Raw genomic sequence first — 19,792 nt, 5'->3', positions numbered from 1 at the left:
GGGCTTTGTGAAGGAAGGTGGAGAAAGCCAGAGGCAGAGGCTCCCAGTGGAGGGGGCTAGTCAGGGGAGGGGGGGCCTGGAGAACGCGGCTCCCGTGGTTCCCGACAGCTTTCCGCTTTCCTCTCCGGTGCAGCTATGCTCTCTGCACTCAGGGCCTCAGAATAAATCTTTAAACTTGACTGGGCTAACTGGCCCTACTCCTTGCAGTCAAGGGACACCCAACCACAGTGCATGACCTTGCCACGTGACACTTCCTTCTCTGAGGCTGAACCTCCCCACTAGTAAAACTGGTGACAAGATCTACACCCTCCCGGCTGATTGGGATTCAAAATCCCATGGAACGGCAACAAGATGGTAGCACTCATCAGTGCTCCAGGAAGGGAAGCTGAGGTGTGGAGAGACCTCCGAGACCCTCAACACGGTGGAGGTGGGGCCCTCACGCTGACTCCTCTGCCGAGCGCTCTCACCAGTTCTTCTCGGTGAGGATCGTGTGTGACAGCTGCGGCCGGGCCATGGACATCACTTGGCTCCGGAGCTTGCTCACCAAGGACTGGAAGCTGGGGTGGCCTCGGTACCCAGGGAGCAGGGAGAAGAGGGGGCTGGAACTGGGTCCTGGAAAGTCAGAAGTTAGGAGGGGAGGCGAAGGGGGACAGCCCGCCGAGAGAGGCCCTTCGTCCCCGTCAACAGCATCCTGGCCTGCCAGGAGCGCCTGAGTTCAGCCCCGGCCCAGGTCCCCCCGTCCTTCCGTGACTCGGAAACGTGCTCCCACGGAAGGAAGGGTCTGAGCACCTTAGGGACAGGCTTGAGTCTCCCCTCAGACCAGGGCGGGTCCCTGTCACCCCCAGACCGGGGCAGCCTGTGTCTCCCTCTAACCAGGTGGGCCGTGTCTCCCTACGGACCAGATCCCCTCGAGGCGGAACCGTACCTGCTCTTGGGGGGGTTTCACTCTCTGCCTCGCTGTCCATGAAGGGCATCAGGAACAGATTGACCTCGGAGTCCAGGAAGTCGGGTGGGAGCCCAGGGAAGACGTTGCACTGTAACATGGACAGCGTACCTGGCGGAGGGAACCCGTGAGGCTGCAAGCACAGTGCTGCAGGGCCGGGGGAGGTATGCGCAGGGTGGTCAAGCTGGGGTCAGGGGATGGGTCTGGGGGCCGGGGCTTTGGGACTGGATTGGGAGCCAGAAGGCCACTGGCCAGCTTGGGGGGGGCTGGGGGACCCTCACCCTTGTACCGCAGGTGGGAGTGGGCCATGAGCTGGTCAATCATCAGGTGCATCTGCCGCAGCTTCCGAGGGCAGAAGTCCTCCCGGCGAGCTTTGTTCTGCAGGAAGACTGCGGGTGGGAGGAGACGGGGAGCTCGCGCTCGCCACTGCCACTCGCCACTCGCCACTCAGACTCCCCTTCTCACACCAAAGACCAGCCCTGCCCCTGAGTTCAGATCACTTGTATTTACATGATAAGTAACTTCCCTTTAGTACCAGGCCCTGTGCTGGGCAGCGCTGGGGACCCAGAGAAATGAGTCAGTCTGTTTCTGCCCTCAGGAAGTCCCCAGTCTGATGGCCACCTGCTCAGGAGCCTGGCAGAAAGACCAGGGGCTGGGCCAGGTGGAGGAAGCAGGGAAGACCCTGCCTGGGGTGTCATAAACGAGCCGGATCTTTGCAGAGGAGCAGTGCGTCAGAGCGCAGGGCAAGGACAGAGCGGACCAAGGATGCGCGAGTAGGGGCCCAAGCAGGGTGAACAGGGTGCGTGGCGCCACTGGGGCCGACGCCACACTCCCTGAGCCCCATGCCATGGACCCAGAAGCAGGCAGACTAGGGTCCTGCCCCCAAGGGGCTCCCATTCTGATCGAGGGGCCAGAGCTGGACTCGGGGGTCACGCCCTGATGGCCAGGGGGACACTCAGAGGAAGTGGCAGCTAATCCTTTTTGACTCTCCTCACAAGCCCCACAGGTGCTCCTCCCAGCGCCCCCTCCGCAGAGTACTCCCGGTTTCCGCCCCCCACTCTCCCCTGCCCACCAGTGCAGCCCCCGGAATGCCTCTCACCCAGGTGGGGGTAGTACTCAGTGCCTTCATCGGAGCCTGACGAGCTGCTGGACTCATGGCTGGGGGACGGGGTGGAGGGCTTCACCATCTCTGCTGTCTGGAGGAACCTTGGGGTTTGGGGTGACAGGTTGGTACTCTGCTGCCGGCCCCCCCATATCCCACAGCCTGGGGAAGGAGGGGGCTCCCTTCACGGATCTGATTAAAGCTACAGCCACACTCAGAAAAATGCCACATACACACCGTATTCCTCACACAGTTTTAGGGAACCCAGAGACAACCCTCTCAGACACTGATCCCTGGACCCATGTCAACACGTATGTATTTTTTTAACGAGTTTATGCCATCAAGAAAAGTACTTTACTTTTTAGAGGAGTTTTAAGTTCATAGCAAAACTGAGTGGAAAGCAAAGAGAATTCCCACGGACCCTCCCCCCCCGCCCCCAACACACAGCCTTCCCGCTTGGCAACATTCCCATGATCCTCCAGTGACACACCGTTGCCACCCGACGTCCGTGGCTTACATTAGGGCTCCCTCCTGGTGGTGTATGCTCTACGGGTTTTGACAAAAACCACATAAATCCACCACTTGTATCACACGAGTAGTTTCGGGGCCCAGAAATCCTCTCTGCTCCACCTATTCACCCCTCCCTCCCCCTCCCAACCCTGGCAGCCACTGATATTTTTACTGGTCTCCATAGTTTTGCCTTTTCCAGAACGTCACAGAGTTGGAATCATACAGTATGAAGCCTTTTCAAATTGGCTTCTTTCACTTAATAATCTCCATTTGAGGCTCCTCCATTGTCTTCCATGGCAGGACAGCGCATCTCTTTTTAACACCGAATAATATGCCATCGTGTGGATGTACCACAACTTATTTATCCGTTTATCTACCAAAGGACATCTTGGCTGCCCCCGGTTTTGGCAATTATGAATAAAGCTGTGCAGGTTTTTGTATGGATATAAGTTTCCAGTTTATGCTATTTTAAAGTAATTCTTCCAAATATATAAAAGTATATATAAAAGTAAATAAAATAAACCTGAGATAAGGGCTAACGGGATCTGATAAACTATGGCCCTTCTCCTCGTACAGACACGTACACAAAGCAATCTGGAGTGACTGGGGGGGGCGGGAAGGGACGACAGAGTGGAAGCTTCCCTCAGACCAGCCCGGGGTCCCTGATCTCAGGACTCAGCTGAGGGGGCCGCAGGGCAAAAGCGCCTCTGAGCCTATAAGCAGCTACTATGCGCCCAGATTGCACTGGCACCTCCCTTCCAGGCCATCCCTAAATCGGCCACAAATATGGTATCCACAATTTCCAGGGATTCACCTGCTCTGGGGAGGCCACCTGTAGACTCTGGCTTAAAACCGAGGCTCTGCAAGGGCCAGCCTGAGGCCACACCCCACCACAATGTGACCTCCACAGGGCAGCCTGTGTTACCTGTTTGTTCACACCTGTATCCCCAGAGCCCAGGACAGAGACCAGCCTATGTAAATGCCCAATATATTTGTCTTTTGAATGAATTCCAACAGACGACGGTGGTAGGAGGGGGTGTTTCAGAATGAAGTCACTTAGATCTGGTCACAACAGCCGGCTCCCCCAGCAGCTTGTTTTTTTACTGTTGGCCAGACCCTCAGCTCCCACCCACCCCCAGAGTTACTAACACAAACCTTAAGCTCCCACTTAATCTACTGCTTACTAGGCACCAGGTGCTGTGCTGAATGCTTTACATTCTTTAACTCACTTCATCTGCAGGACACCGTTTGCCTATGAGGAAGTGTGGAAAAAGCAACCGCTCGCCTAACAAGTACTGGGATTCAAACACAGGGCTGCCTGACTCCGGAGACATCTGCTTCCTTCAGCTCGGCTCTCCCCTCCCCACAAGCTCCCGTTCCTTCCATCTGTCTGTCTGGGCCCCGTGCCCAGGGCTGCTGGCCTCCCCACAGCTACCTCCTGGGGCCTGACGCCAAGAGGATCGGAGCCAGTCCTATCTGGGGGCATTTCTGGAACCTCCAGCTGCTTCAGGCAGTACTCCTGCCAGATCCTGACTCCCTCCCTTCCCTGCCCACCAGGGACCCGCGGGAATGGCACCTACGCCTGGAGATGGACCACAAGGCTCTAAGGAGCAGTTCCTCAGCGTGCTATTTATTCAACAAACTTGTTAAATATCCACCTTGTGCCAGGCACTGTGTGAGCCACTGGGGCTTACATTCTAACGAGGGAGACAAGACCATAAAAAGGTCCACACCATCCTGTCAGGGAGTGATACGTGCAGTGAAGGAGAACACAGCAGGGTAAGAGCGGGAGAGTCACAGGAGAGGCAGTTAGCAGGTTGGGGAGGCCTCAGGGGCACGTGAAGGGCATGAGGGAAGGGGCCTGGCAGCCGCGGGGAGAGTGTTTCCAGCCGAGAGGTGAGGCGTGCAGAGGTCCTAAGCGCCACGAGGGACAGCCGTGGGGCCACCACACTTCTGATGGAAGGAGTGAGGCAAGTGCTGGGGGAGGTCGGGGCGGTGACCGGGACCACATCACGTAGAACCCTGTTAGCCATGCATGGGGAGGACCCTGAATTTTACTCTGAGTGATGTGCACAGTCCGTGGAGGGTGGTAAGTGTGTATGTGTGCTGAGAGAGGATTAGGTGGCAGTGATCCTCTCCAACTCACGTTTTCAAAGGGTCCCTGTGGCTGCCGTGTGGAAGTGGTGAGAGCTGTGCAAGTGGCTGAGTCTCGGGGCCCCCGTCCCTAGCCTGGCTCCGCTCCCGACAGCGCCTCACCTGTACAGGCTGAGGTCCGTGAACCAGTCCTGGACGACAATCACCACGTGGCAGACAGTGAAGAGGAAGGCAGCGATCTGGAGTGACTGAGGGGGGCAGGAAGGGACGACAGAGTTGAAGCTTCCCTCAGCCCAGACTGAGGTCCCTGATCTCAGGACTCAGCTGAGGGGGCCGCAGGGCAAAAGCGCCTCTGAGCCTATAAGCACCTACTATGCGCCCAGATTGCACGGGCACCTCCCTTCCAGGCCATCCCTAAAATGGGCCAGGTGGCAATGATCAGCCCCTTTTTATACAGGCGGATACAGAGGCTTGAAGGGGGGATGATTTTGCCGAGAGGCAGAGCCAGGGGCTGAGTCAGGTCTGACTCTTGGTGCCGTCCTCTCCCTCCAGCTCTGGGGTACCCAGGGCTCTTATGAAGCAGAAACTAGCCTAACCCGTATCCACTAGCGCTCCATCCTGGACCACCAGGCCTGGCTCGGCCCCCTCACCTGCATCTCCACGTAGGTGTGGGGCAGGCTGTACTCTGGAGGCAGCTTGCGGTCGTTGTTGATGAGGTGGTCCAAGATGGAGGGGCTCAGGATGGGCTGGAGCAGGAAGACAGGAAGGTGTCAGGGAAGGGCCGCGGGTCAGGATCCCAGGGGACACAGCCACCAAGTTCCACCCGATGACTGCAGATACATCACCTCTCAGGACAAAATAATGTCAGATACACGGGCAGTTTCTAATTAGGAAAGAACTAGTCAGTGAGAGGAGGTGACAGAAAAAGAGTTTCAAAGCCGACACACTTTCCCCAGCCCTCTCACAAGTCCCCACTGCTCCCAAGTGCTGCGTGCCCCAGAAGAGCGCTCCTAGTGCTGGAAAATCGAACATCCACTTGAATGAGTCATGTCCCTGCGACACCCTTATTTTGTTGTTTCAAATGCTGTCAGGCCTTCCCTGGTGGCGCAGTGGTTGAGAGTCCGCCTGCTGATGCAGGGGACAGGGGTTCTTGCCCTGGTCCGGGAGGATCCCACATGCCGCGGAACGGCTAGGCCCGTGAGCCATGGCTGCTGAGTCTGCGCGTCTGGAGCCTGTGCTCCGCAACGGGAGAGGCCCCAACAGTGAGAGGCCCGTGTACCGCAAAAAAAAAAAAAAAAAAAAGTATCAAATGCTTTCAAAACTTCACTAGGATAATCACTCAGGTCAAATAACAATGGTTAATGTGAAGACTAGTGAGGATTTAAAAGGCTGCATCAGGGCTTCCTTGGTGGCACAGTTGTTAAGAATCCACCTGCCAGTACAGGGGACACGGGTTTGAGCCCTGGTCTGGGAAGATCCCACATACCGTGGAGCCACTAAGCCCGTGTGCCACAACTACTGAGCCTGAGTGCTGCAACTACTGAAGCCTGCACGCCTAGAGCCCGTGCTCCACAACGAGAAGCCACCGCAATGAGAAGCCCACGCACCGCAACGAAGAGTAGCCCCTGCTCGCTGCAACTAGAGAAACCCAGCACGAAGCAACTAAGACCCAACACAGCCAAAACAAACAAACAAACAAACAAAGAACTGCATCAGTGGGTGTAAAAGAGTCATCTGTGAGCTCATCACCTTTTCTTAAAGGAACATCCCACTAAAAATACAAGAGGTTAAATTAGTGGATCATCTATCCACTTCTTCCTGCCCTGGATGGAATTAACTTTAAGAAAGAGGCTTGGGGCTTCCCTGGTGGCGCAGTGGTTGGGAGTCCACCTGCTGATGCAGGGGACACGGGTTTGTGCCCCGGTCCGGGAAGATCCCACATGCTGCGGAGCGGCTGGGCCCCTGAGCCATGGCCGCTGAGCCTGCGCGTCCGGAGCCTGTGCTCCGCAACGGGAGAGGCCGTGGCAGTGAGAGGCTCGCGTACCGCAAAAAAAAAAAAGAAGAGGCTTTCCTCTTTCCTCTTTCATCAATCCAATGGCTCACTTTCTAAAACCCCAAACACTGCAGTGTTCCATTCTGTCTTTTTTCATTCATTCATTCATTCATTCATTTATTGCTTGCTTGTTTGCTTGCTGCATTGGGTCTTCATTGCTGCTCGTGGGCTTTCTCTAGTTGCGGCGAGCGGGGGCTACTCTTCCTTGTGGTGCGCGGGCTTCTCGTTGTGGTGGCTTCCTTGTGAAGCACGGGCTCTAGCTGCAAGGGCTTCAGTAGTTGTGGCTCGCAGGCTCTAGAGCACAGGTTCAGTAGTTGTGGCACATGGGCTCAGTAGTTGTGGCTCGAGGGCTATAGAGCACAGGCTCAGTAGTTGTGGCGCACGGGCTTAGTTGCTCCACGGCATGTGGGATCTTCCTGGACTGGGGCTCGAACCTCTGTCCCCTGCACTGGCAGGCGGATTCTTAACCACTGCACCACCAGGGAAGTCCCTTCCATTCTGTCTTGTTCTAACTTCTGCTCTGCCCCATGGGGGGCCCGGACCAGCCCGCAGCTGGTTCAGCTCGGCACAAGGTCTCGGTGGTCCTGTCACAGGGCCTGGCACACAGGTCTCACACCACATTTGTGGAAGGTTTTCCACCCATCAATGTGTACGGTGGCCAGAACTTTGTTCCACTAACATTCATTGAGCATCAGCTGTGGGCCAGGCCTCTCCCTGAGGAGCTGCAGACCGGATAGGAGCGGGCACAGAATGCAAGAACCAGATTGTGGTAAGCCACGTGCTGCGCTGGGAGGTGCACATGGGTGCACATGGGCACCGGTGGGCGCTCAGAGGAGGGGGAGGCTTCCGGGAGGAGGCAATGCCCCTGTGGAGTCTTCAGGGAGGAGAAGGCAACAGCCAAGCAACAAAGCAAGGGGAGAGAGAATGTTCTAATGGTGACGATGCTGACAGCCAAGAGTACTGAGAACCCACTTCATGCCAGGACTTCACCTGTGTTAATTCACTGACACCTCACAGAAACCCCACGAGGGAGGCAATGTTGTTTTTCCCACTGAAGAAAACTGAGGAGTGGAAACGTTAAACAACTTGGCCAAGGTCGCAGAGCTCAGGAGCGAGACTATGGCAAGGCTTGGAGGTGTGTATGGTGGGGCCCGTGTTTACATCAGAGAGGGGAGTCCAGGGAGTCTGACAGGCGAGCCGCACAGGCCCCGGCTGCCTAGCTAAGGAACAGGGATCTTGGAGAAGCTGAGGAAAGCTGCCAGGTAACGCAGGACAGGCCAGCTCTTGTGACAGTGAGGCGCCTGAAGGCTCGCCACGCACCATCCCGTGCCCAGCACTCTGCCTGGACTGTTCCACTGACTCCCTGCAACCCTCCTATGAAGCTGAGAAAACTATCACCCCCATTTACAGATGAAAAAATGGAGGTGGGGGGGTTAAAACTTACTTAAAGGCCAGCTCTGGCTGTAGACTGACTCCAGGGCCCACACTTCCAACTGCTATGCTATAAGATTCTTTAGGCTCCTGCGTACACGGATGGATGGGAGTGGAGAGGGGGTGAAATCTGACAAGAAGAGACTAAGGGCCAAAAAGAGACACAACTTGCCCAAAGGCACTAGCATGTCCGTGGCTTGGCCGAAGCCCCATGGAATCCAAGCAAGGTTCTGGCTTAAACACATTTGGGGATGAAGCTGAGTGCTGCACGCAGCAGGGTGGGGTGAGTGGGGGTCAGCACCTGCGTGTCCAGGAAAACGATCCGCTCCTGGGTAATGAAGAAGTCAATGCCACTGGTCTGGTTGCCCCCTCGTTCCTTCATTTCGGCGCTCTGGGCCCGGAAGACATAGGCCCTGTGGAAAGGAGCAGGTGGGGGCATTAGAGGTCAGGTTCTTGGCCTTTGCCGCCTCCAGAGTGTGGCCCTGTGAGTGAGACCATGAGATGTGATTCCCCGCCTGCCCGCAAAGCCTTCCATTCATGGCCCCTGCTGCCTAGGGGGCTGTGTTTTATATCACATGACTTCATCCCTACCCCTACCCATAGGTAGACCTGTTAAGTCTTAACAAAATCAATAGACTGAGGTGTTTAAGAGCAAGGACTTTGCTGCACTGCTGGGATTCAAACCCCAGCTCTGCCTCTTCCTGGCTGTGTGGCTTTGAATAAGTTCCTTAATCTCTTTCTCCTCGGTTTCCTCGTCTGTAAAATGGGGACAACAATAGTCTCAATCTCTCAGAGTGACTGTGAGGTTAATATACATAAAGCGCTTAAAAGAGTGCCTGATACACGATGATATAAAATAGCTAGCTATTAATTATCAAGTGTACCTGCCATGTGCCAGGTATGGGACACACAGCACTGAATACTCTCCACCGCATGGTGAGAGGGTGCGGGGCATCCAGGCTCCCAGTTCTTGCCCTGACTGGAGCGCTTTCCCTGCTCCCCCTCCTCAGCGTCTGCTTGTTCTCAAATGGCCCCTTGACCAGCTGATTTATACAGGAACCTGGCCCCAGCCACCTCCCCATAACCCCTTCCTGTTTGATTATCATCTTCTAATGTGCTTGTTTATTAGCTCCCCATTAAAATGCAAGCCCCACGGGGACAGAGATTTTTGCCACTTTTGTTTACTGTTGTAGCCCCAGCACCCAGGACAGGGCCTAGCCCGTGGTAAACACCCAATAAATATTTGTTGAACTGAAGCAGGGAGACCAGTTAGGAGGCTCCTGGCCTCCTCCAGGGGAGATGGCAGTGGCCTGGACCAGGAGATGGGCGTGGAGGAGAGGAGCAGATGAATTCTCAAGATAATTAGGAGGTAAAACTTATGAGACCTGGTGACAAGAGTTGGTACCAACGTCTGCCATGTCACAGGCGGACCTGCCTCAGAAGGACACATTAGGCCGACAGGATTCTAGCTCAAGTATCTGAGCCGACGGCCACAGGGAAGTTTTGCTAGTTGGGGGTGGAAGCTGAGATGGAAAGGATGCCGGCCACGAGAGCTGCAGCTGTGCCAGAGCGGGGCCCAGCTGAGCTGAGGTCATGAGTGAGCAGAGAAGAGTGGGGACGGAGCCGACCTGGGAGGCGGGGCACCGCAGCTCGGGGTCTGGTGACGTACGTTCTCACCACAGGGGTTCTTAACCTGTTCCGGGTTTCCCTCAGGCCCCTCTGAGAGCTGGTGGGAACTATGGACACTTTCCCTAGACTGTAAATGTGTGTAGAATCCTGCATATACCGTTCGGGGGTTCATGGACCCCTGAGGCCCATCCATGGTGTCCAGGGTGACATCACCGACTTTATAAAAACCAAACTCCTATGCTTTAAGATAACCCTAAGTGGCCACAACCCCTGCTCACCCCCCATCTTGATTCTTCCCTAATTAGACTGTCTGTGTTCCCTACCTGACTCCCCAATCCCTGCCTTTCCCTCTTTCCTTCCCTGCCCTCAGTTTGGGGCTCTAGTGCTCAAGCTCCCTCCTCCCCCAAAGGACTCCCTCCTTTACCTTCACAATCATACCCTGTCCTTACTCAGCAAGGCAGGACTGAGGCTGGTCTAGAACCCACGCCCTTCACCCAGGTCTCCTGTCCCAGTGTTTCCCAGGCCACATCAGCCACATCCTGTGAGCACTCGCTCTGTGCCAAGTTCTTGTTAACTTTTGCCTTCCTGATCTTGTCTCATCCTCCAAAAATGCACTTTACAGATGAGAAAGTGAGATACCAGGAGGTGAAGGGACCTGCCCAAGACCAGCCAGCTGGTGAGCGGCAGGGCTGAGACTGGGGTGAACCTAAATCCAAAGACTTAACGGATGCGCCATGCCAGCTCCTGGCTGGTCCTGTCCATTTGCTGGAACGAGGAAGGGAGGGAGGGAGGGAGGTACAGGATTGGTGTCCTTGGAGCTACACGAAAGTTTGGTCCAGACTGGTCACCATCCTCATCTGACAGAGACATTGAGGTCAAGGTAGGGGAACACCAAACACCACCTGCAATATCCAGGCCCACCCTCCCCTGACCTAGGTGGGTGCCACCTCCCTTGCAGACCCAACGTCCCCCTCACCTCTGGTCCTCCTCAGGAGTGTTGGCTGACAACAACGACATAACCATGGACTTGCCTGTCCCCTGGAGGCCCAGGACACCAACCACCAAGACATCAGTCTGATCCAACAGGTACTGCGGGAAGAGGCAGGAATGAGACCCTCAAAAATCTGTCGGTTGATGGAGTGGGAGTGAGGAAGGGGCCCTAAAGACTTCCATGGCTCGCCCACCTACCTTCTCAGATATAAAGAAAAACGTTTGTGCTCCAAATCCCCTCAACTGGGCAAAGGGCGGGGGAAGGGGGGTATATGGAACGTTCTGGGCACAAAGAACAGCATTTGTGAGAGCTCCAACGCAGAAAAGAGCCTCCCTGGTCAAGAAGGTACTAGGAAGTCAGAGTGGCTGGAACACAGAGGAAAAGGGGCGCCTGACTTTGGGGAGAAGGGGAGAGGCATAGGAACAAAAGGATGGGTGGAAGAAGCCAGGACTGGGTAACTGAGGGCCACTGGAGCAGACTCCTGGGAGGCTTTGGGCTTCAGGCAGGTTGGGAAAACATGGGAAAGCGTGATAAAGGCAGCAGTAAGCAGGAAGGGGAGACCAGCCCGTCCTGGCTCTGTCTGTGGGGTTTAAGAGTCCTACAGAATCCTGAGACCTTCACCTCTGGGCTGCCAGCTCTGCTGATTTTCACCACCAGGGGGCATAAGAGACACTCCTCAAGGAAAAGAGTCATGTCCTCAACGTGGCTGCTGCACCTTAGAATCATCTGGAGAGCTCTAAAAAAACCCCTCTAATCCTGGGCTGAACCCTAGACCCACTAAAGCAGAATATCGAGGGCTAGCCCAGTTCAATATGGTAGACACTGACCACATGTGGCTACTTAAATTTAAATTAATTAAAATTAAACAAAACTACAAATGAGTTCCTCAGTTATACGATCCACATTTGGGGATTTGTGGGTAAGTGCTCTATAGCAGGGCCTGGACAGCGGCTCTTTTTTTTTTTTTAAAGCTTCCCAGTTGATATCAACATGAGAGTGGTAACAGATGGGCCTGGTTATGTTGTTAGTAAATCCAAGCTGTTGGAGAAGGAGAGGGAGCATACCTGGGAGAATCTGAGTAATGTGACAAGCCTGGGAGGGAAAAAACAGGACGGGGGGAAATGAAGACTGGGACACTGGAAGTAGATATGATGGTCCAGAGGTGTGAGGTGTGGACTACAGTGAGGGCTGTTGGGATGGAGGCGGAACCTCCGGGGGCTAACATTCAAACCAGTTCACACTGGTACTGCATGGGTCTTGACCAATCAGGAGGAGGACTGGAGCAGGCCCAGGAGGCTGCCCTGCTGCGTGCGAGAGCGGGCAGGAGATCCCAGGGCCTCTGCGGTGGTAATGGGTCCCTCTCCGCCAACCAGTATCAAAGTATTTCAGCATTTTAGCAACCAGCACAGCTGAGCTAGTGTGAGCCACTGAAATTCGGCCCGGCTAGGTGAGAACGTTCTGATCCATTCTCTCACTGCTGCCATTGCCCGAAAGCTGTCTAGTCTGGTGCTGCCTGCCAAGGAGCTGGGGGGCGGGGAGGAGGTGAGGGTGTGGGGCCCGGAGAAGGTCGAGCAGGGAGAGAGCCCTGACCCCCCAGTACCTCAATGGCACTGTCGCACCAATTCATCTGGTCATCCACCAACTTGATGCTGTGCTTCATGCGCTCTGGGGGCAGCAGTTTGGCCTGGCCCACGACAGCTGCAGACAAGGACGTGCTGACGGTCTGTGCGAGGGGGTTCCGGCTCCCAACCAGATCCCGCCCGGCCCCAACTCACGGTCCATGGCTGCCGGCGCGGCAGTCCCCATGCCCCGGTTCTGGATCTGGTACACAGGCTGTGTGGGTCTCTGCCCCTCCTTCTCCCCCTTGGGTGGCGCAGGGGCTGCAGGGGGTGGTGGGGCAGTGCCCTCGGGGGTGGAGGCATTCGCTGTGGCCGCAGGCCCTTTCCCCTCCTCCCGTGGCTTCATGAGGACAATGGGCTTCTCAAGAGGGGCTGGGGCAGGCGGGGCGGCAGGGGCCGTTGGAGTCGGTGGCTGCTTTGACTACGGGCGTGAGAAGGTTCCGGTCAGTGGAGAGATCCTTGCCCTAACTGCTCCCAGCCTCCCCTTCCAAAGCGTCTTCCCCACTCACCCGCTCTGCTGGAGGCTTTGAGAGGATGATGGGGGTTTTCTGCATGACCGCCGTGCTTGTCTCTTCGCTGCCATCCTGTGGTGAGGGAGGGTAGTTACTCAGGAGTGACTCCCCTAGCTCCCTGGACACCCCTCTAAGTGTCAAGTATCATTCTAAACGCCTTCAGACATAAACTCCTCCAATCCTACCAACAGCCCTGTGAGAGATACCTTTATCCCCATTTTTCAAGTGAAAAAACTGAGATCCAGAGAGGTTAACTGGCTTGCCCAAGGCCACACAGCCAATTAAGCAGTGGAGCCAGGACCTGAAGCCAGACAGCCGGGTTCCAGAACCACGCTGCCAGCCACTCCACTCAGCTGCCTTTGCTAGACAAGCCCAAGCAGAAGGCGCTGGGGCTTTGGAGCGAGAGAAATCTGCATTTGAACTTGGCCTTGGCTTTTGTTGGTTGTGTGAACACGGATAAGGAATCACCCTCACTTAGGCCCATTTGCTCATCTGGCGAATGGGGATAGGAATTCCTTCCTCACAGGACTGTTAAGAGGCTGAAAGTAGACAGGACTAACAAACCGTCCACGGAGCACTGGGCACGTGGCAGGTGCACAGTATCTAGAGCTGCTCTCCTGACAGCCCTGCTGTCCCAACCTCCGCTCCTCAGCCCCACCCGGGCTCGCCAAGTCAGCGGACTGATTCCCATGCCTTACCCTCTTCACGCCTCTTCTGTCTCACCCCCACCTGCCTAAGAAAGGGGAGAGACCTGAGTTTGAATCCTGTTCCTTCTGTGGTACCCTGAGTAACCCTGGGAGAGTCCTGACCCTTCAGTAGGTCTGTTTCTTCACCTACATATTGAGGATACTTATTTAAATCCTGCTCACTCACTGGCCTATGACGAAGGACAAACCAAAGGATACGAACGTGCTTTGCAAAGAACAGGTGAGGGTGAAGAGATGAGGATGGATAGGAGATACAGTCAGGAGGCACCATGTACAGCACTGGTGCCCGATGGGCGTGGGGGTGACCAGGATGAGACCTGATGGGCCATCACTAGTAGCGGGAGGAAGAGAATTGGCAGGAAGACGCTGAGGTCAGCAGGAGACATGGAGGACGTGAGGAGTCCATTGGCCAGTTAGGAGGCTGCCAGGGTCTCAAAGACAAGACATCTGGGAGCTGCTTGTTCAGGGACTGAAGCTGAAGGTGCAGGAGGATGGTAACATTCCCCAGAAAGATGTGTGTGGAAGGAGGAGAGACTGCGTGTTGTCATTTATGCTGTGGCCCAAGGGAAGGAGTAAGCAAGAGCCAAGCTCACTGTGAATAAATTTCCTTCATGATTTTTGCAGTTTTATGGCTCAGAAACTGTCCCAACCATTATCTTCTTCCACTCCCCCCCCCCAAATAAACAGCCCTTAGAGGCGGGCAGGGCCCTGGAGAAAGAACCTGGGGGGCAGGCTGTGGCAGTGAGTCACCTACACACAGGAGAGGAGCAAGGCTGGACCGGGCCCACAACGACGCTCCCGACTCCCGATTCCCGGTCCAGGACACTCTACAGCAGACACAGTGGTGCTGCGCCTGAGGCTCACTTGGATTCGGGTTCAAGGCCTGGCCCCAAAGCTTATTGACTTGTGACTTTGGGTAGGTCCCTTCCCCTCTAAGACTCATTTCCTCATTAGTGAAAACTGCATCTATCATAGGCTCTACTTCATGGGACAGCTGCAGGAGCTCAGCAAGACCCAAAGGATGGAAAACACTCTGCAGAGCACCAGCACACTGCACACTGCTCAATAAACAAAAAAGGCTGCTATTATGACACAACTCTGGAAAACAGGGGCTTCTGGCACCTCTCAGCTCAAACTCCCATGCCAATTCCAGTCAGTGACATCCAAAGTTCTTTCCAAGGCCTATCAGGTCCCACATGATCTGGCCCCAGTTTCCTCTCTGATCTCATCTTCTATCACTTCCCCTTCTTCATCCACTGCAGCCACGCTGGCCTCCTGGCTACTCCTTGAACACACCAGATATAAGGCCTCAGGGCCTTCGCATTTGCTGTTCTTTCTGTTTTGAATGCTCTTCACTCAGATTCTGTCAGGACTTGTCCCCTTGCCTCCTTCAGGTCTCTGCTCAAAAGTCAGCTGTTCAGAGAAGCCTTCTCTGACTGCTTCATCTAAGACAGCCCCTTTATCACTCTGAGCGCAGTCCGTTTTGTCAACAGTTATATCCCCAGCATCTAGATGAGGGCCCGGTGCCTAGCTGGTGCTCAATAAACATTGGTGGAATGAGTGGACACATGAATGCTGCCCTTGGGCCCAGATACTCACCCGTCTCTCTCTGTCCCAAGGTGCAGTGTAGTCCCTCTCCCGACCACCAGGCCCGGAGAGATTCTGGGGGCCGCCAGGGCCGGGCTCCTTCCACCGCCGCCGCCTGTCTATCCCATAGAGCCCAGGCTGACTGTGCCCAGACTCAGACATGGTCACCTATGGGTAGAAAGAGGTTGATTCCAGGATGAAAGAAGTCTCTCCCCACTCTATCTGGCTTACCCTGGACTATAAGGCACTTCCTTTCAAGAGAGCTCTGTGGCTGTGGCAGTGACTGCCAGCAGGATCTCAATAGCCATTCTTCACTACTTCCAAAGAAATAAAACCCTCAGTTCTGAGCTGGACACCTGGCTATCCAGAATATACTTCTCAGCCTAGTCTGCAGTTAGCTGCGGCCATGTGACTAAGCTCTTTCTGGCCAACGGTATGACACCAGAAGCGTGTTTTGGCAGCGTTCAGAAACTTTTCTTCACAGACACTGGCACCTGCCTTTTGTCCCTTCCTCCTACTAGCTGAAAGGAATGCGGGTGTGGAGGCTGGAGCTCAAGCAGCCATTAAGGTCTGTGAGGCAGCTTAATGGAAGGAAGGCATAAGAGACAAAACACAAGGTTCGGGGACTCCCTATTAACCTTAAATTGCCTATCTCTGGATGCAGTGACAAACAAATCCCCTTCTATCTCTTGTAGCCAAAACTATTCCCAACTGTTAATCACTTTTCTCAACATAAATACTAACACATGGGGGAAGGTCACATAAAAATGGGACATACTCTTTCCCAAAGTGCAGCAAAGCATGTCCATACAAATCTGTAACATGACCCCCAGTCCGACAACTACCCTTTTGATTACCCAATACTGGCACATGTGGGGGTGGGGCACCTGTATTCAAGGACCTGTTTTCACCGGGTGTCCCTCTACTTTCAGTGTGTTCACCTTCCATTACTGACGGTCTGCCATCCCTCACCCTCCAAGGCCTCACCAGGAACATTATATGTCCCTCACCAGGGTCATTATATGTCATTATATGTCTCACATCTAAGACATTATAAAATGTATGGTTACCTATATAACCCACTCTCTACCATTTAACTAGCTGCTTATAGGCCCCTAGGGAGTTTCCCCAGCTGTTTACACTTCATTCCAGGGAAGTCTCTTGAGTATGTCTGTTTGCAGGGCTCCGAGGCCAACTGCTATAGCTCACGGGTCCATATCTGGTCTGCCTTCTGTTGTCGGAAATAAAGTTTTATTGGAATACAGCCACATCCATCAATTTTACAAGTTGTCTATGGCTGCCTTCTTGATACAATGGCAGAGGTGAGTAGCTGAGACAGAGATACTATGGGCTGCAGAGTCTAAAGTAATTATTCTCTGGACCTTTACAGAAAAAGTTTGCTGACCTTTGCTTAGCTCTGAAGTGCCTTCAAATCATTCTATGAATCCCTCCACCTCCCACCCCAGTACAGTGACATTAAGAGGTCCTTGTGTAAGACTCTTTCCCCAGAACGGAAGTATCTGTTTACAGGATGCAGGAGTAATTTTGCTAGCCAGGTAGGGGCTTGTCTAGCTCCTCTCAGCACTGCTCTACGTGACCTCTCCCCTAGCCACAAACTAGGTGGAAGACTGCCTTCTGAGACAAAGGAGGGCAAGGCCAGTTTACAGATGCTTATGCAAACTGATTCAGCACTTAAGTGACTGTTTACAGTCTCCTGAAGGACAGCCTCCTCAGAAATCGAGACTCTTCCCCGCCTTGCAATTAAGGCTCTCTTTACACTTTATCCTGGAGGCCTCCAGTGCACTTAATTGTCTGTTTTCTTGCCTCAATAGGGATTCTGCTCCACCACTAAAGTATCTGTTTACATAACCCATGAGGACCTTCTTCCCATGCATGTTATTCTGGGAACTTCCACAGTACCTGAGTTTATTCTACAGCCCCTATGGCAAGCTCCCCAGAATTTAAGAGTTCACCTACAAGCATTTTGGGGACTCCCAATAGTTTCCAGGCTCCTCTGGTGATCCCCCCCCCCACACAAAAGTATAAAGCCAGTCTATTTGTGTTTATTTACAGGACTCTTAAGGTGACCTCCCAGAACTACAAATTACAAATTCCCCTATTACAAATTCTTTGGGGGGTTTCCTCAGTACTTAAGCATCTCTTAACATGCTCCTTTTGGGGGATCACCCAGAATCTATTTGCAAGTTATTTGGGGAGACTCCCAATTCCTAACTCCGTATTTATGGTCTAATGGAGCACTCCCACCCCAGAACCTGGGTCTATTCACACTATTTTTCTACAAGACTCTCCAGCAATTACATGTATATGTACAGCCTCTCATATGGGGTCTCCCCTGGAACTTGAGTCTGTGTTTTATTCAGGGGACTTCAGCATAATTAGGCACCTGTTTACAGGCCTCCTATAGGGAACCCCAGAACTTAAGTTTCTATTTACATTACATCCTGTAATTTCTATTACAGGAATTTGGAGGACCTCCCCACTGTTTAAAAATCCGTTTGTAGGCCCTCTACGAGTGTCCCCAGGGCTCTGCACGTTATTGGAGGGATTTCGCAGTACTTTACCGCCAGTTTACAGGCCCTCAATATAAATGGTCTCCCAGAACTGAAATTTTTCCAATATACACATTATCTGTCTCCTGCCCACCCCACTCCCGGTAACGCGCTTTTTAACGCGTTGCTTTGACTCCGAACTTAGTTACGCACAACCGCCAGGCGTCCGAACGACCAGTTAGCGGTCAAGGAGGAGCCGGGCCCCGAAACACGCCCCGTGCCCCGCCCCCCGCCGAGGCGCCAGCCTAGCGCAGGCACGCGGGCCACTTACCTAAGGCGGCTGCTGATTGGTTCCCGGGGCGTAAGGGGGGCGCGCGCTCTCCGAGATGGGGGTGGGGTGGGGAGGGGGAGGTTCCACTGCAAGCCACCGGCCTGTAAATGGTGTCTGGGAACCCGGGAGCGTGGCGGGAGAGAACGGGTACCGGTCAACCCACAACCGGTGGGAGCATCCCGGAAGCGGCGCCGAAGGTAGGCCGGTCCGAGGGAGGAAGAAGTCGAGAAGATCTCGCGGCGCCGAACCGAGATCACGTCTCGCGGGCTGCCGGCCGTGCGCATGCGCCGCAGGCTGGGCGCGCGAGAATCGAGCGTGAGCGCCGGGCTGAGCATGCGTTGATGTAGGTGGTTGGCTTCAGCAAGCCGGCGGGTTGCAGAGGGCAGTTGGGAGTGCGCGGCGACTCCGCTTCAGTACGCGTGCTTATCGCAGGGGGCGTACGTGGGCTTGCAGAGAAGCTGGGGAAGCGGGGTGGGGCGGGGACGCCGGAGGCTTTGGGTTCGAGTACCGCTTCAGCTGTGGTGTTGGCAGGACGCGGTGGGGTGGGACGGCAGGAAAGAATTTTAAGTGTCCCGGGCTGAGTGAGTGCTGAGAACACAGGCATGAATCAGAACTGGCGTAGGCCCTGGATGGGATCCCGGTCTGTGGAGGGAGACGGCTAGGGAATCAAATCACTTAGGAAAGGATGCGGATACGATTGGACCTTGAAGGGCAGGCAAGGACACTCCAGGCGAGGGAACCCCGGGAGAAAGGTCCAAACTGGCTTGGACTCATGGAGTTCCACTGGGGTGGGAGGTGAGGCAGCAGACATGGGCAGGTCAGATCCTGAAGAGATGTGAGACGTGGACTGGTGGGAAGAAGAGCACGTATAAACCCTTCGGGGGCTGCGGTGGAGGAGGGATACAGTGCTAAGAGTCAACAATTCAAACGCCTGCGGTGGGAACCCTGTGCGCGCCTAAGATGAATACCGGGCGGAGAGTGAGGCCCGCAAAGACCGCATGCGCTGTTAGCCCAAAGGCCTCCGCGACTTAGCTGAAGCGGGTGGTTGCCAATGGGAACGATAGATGCTTCAAGAGAAGAGAGAAGGGTATATATACATATACATATATTCATAGATATATAGGTGAGTGAGGAATTTACCATTTTTCATTTAAAATTACATTTGGGTACCTCCCCGGAGGTCCAGTGGTTAAGATTCGGCTTCCATTGCTTGGGGACACAGGTGGTCCCTGGTCGGGGAACTAAGATCCCACATGCCGCGTGGCGTGGCCAAACAACAAAATTATATTTGGACAGGGAATACATGTACATTCTGACAAAAGTCGAGAAGTCCATGGGGTAGACAAGAAAAGTCCGTCTCCTCTCTGGTTCCCATATTCCATTCCTAGAGCACCGCTTCTCAGTTTCCTTCTGGAGCTACTGTTAGAGCAAAGCATTGGGGTTGACAGCTTGAGCCTGGCCAAGTTCCTTAACCTTTCTGCGTCTGTGTCCTGTTTCTACAATGGAGATGAGGGCACTGAATGATGATACTGGCAGAGTTAAATGGGTGACAGTGCCTAGAATAGTGCCTGGTGCATAGTAGCACTGTGTGTTGTAATTTTTTTTTTTTTTTTTGCGGTACTCGGGCCTCTCACTGTTATGGCCTGTGCAGAGCACAGTCTCCGGACGCGCAGGCTCAGCTGCCATGGCTCACGGGCCCAGCCGCTCCGTTGCATGTGGGATCTTCCCGGACCGGGGCACGAACCCGTGTCCCCTGCATTAGCAGGCGGACTC

At 54.4% G+C, this 19,792-nt stretch overlaps 1 protein-coding gene across 2 annotated transcripts in view; it reads right to left on the bottom strand.

Moving 5' to 3' along the window:
• SMG9 (SMG9 nonsense mediated mRNA decay factor) overlaps positions 1 to 18,281 on the bottom strand; it is a 33,117-nt gene extending 14,836 nt beyond the window's left edge. Inside the window, exons 1-13 of one of the 2 annotated variants that reach the window (XM_030874028.2) lie at positions 18,020 to 18,281; positions 15,191 to 15,346; positions 12,882 to 12,956; positions 12,529 to 12,793; positions 12,354 to 12,451; positions 10,739 to 10,851; positions 8,435 to 8,546; positions 5,300 to 5,395; positions 4,812 to 4,897; positions 2,043 to 2,149; positions 1,225 to 1,332; positions 926 to 1,054; positions 468 to 612 (exon numbers count right to left, since the gene is read on the bottom strand). In XM_030874028.2, the coding sequence (XP_030729888.1) occupies positions 468 to 612; positions 926 to 1,054; positions 1,225 to 1,332; positions 2,043 to 2,149; positions 4,812 to 4,897; positions 5,300 to 5,395; positions 8,435 to 8,546; positions 10,739 to 10,851; positions 12,354 to 12,451; positions 12,529 to 12,793; positions 12,882 to 12,956; positions 15,191 to 15,340 (1,484 nt within the window). In that variant the 5' untranslated portion in view covers positions 15,341 to 15,346; positions 18,020 to 18,281. Of the gene's footprint in view, positions 1 to 467; positions 1,055 to 1,224; positions 1,333 to 2,042; positions 2,150 to 4,811; positions 4,898 to 5,299; positions 5,396 to 8,434; positions 8,547 to 10,738; positions 10,852 to 12,353; positions 12,452 to 12,528; positions 12,794 to 12,881; positions 12,957 to 15,190; positions 15,347 to 18,019 lie in introns of those variants that run through there. The other variant, XM_060289005.1, reaches the window with a different exon arrangement.
• Positions 18,282 to 19,792: the final 1,511 nt, after the last annotated feature.

This window comes from Globicephala melas, chromosome 19 (genome assembly GCF_963455315.2).
Source record: "Globicephala melas chromosome 19, mGloMel1.2, whole genome shotgun sequence".
Taxonomy (NCBI): domain Eukaryota; kingdom Metazoa; phylum Chordata; class Mammalia; order Artiodactyla; family Delphinidae; genus Globicephala; species Globicephala melas.
Note: the sequence above shows the minus strand (reverse complement) of the source record. Positions and strands in the feature narration are given on the sequence as shown.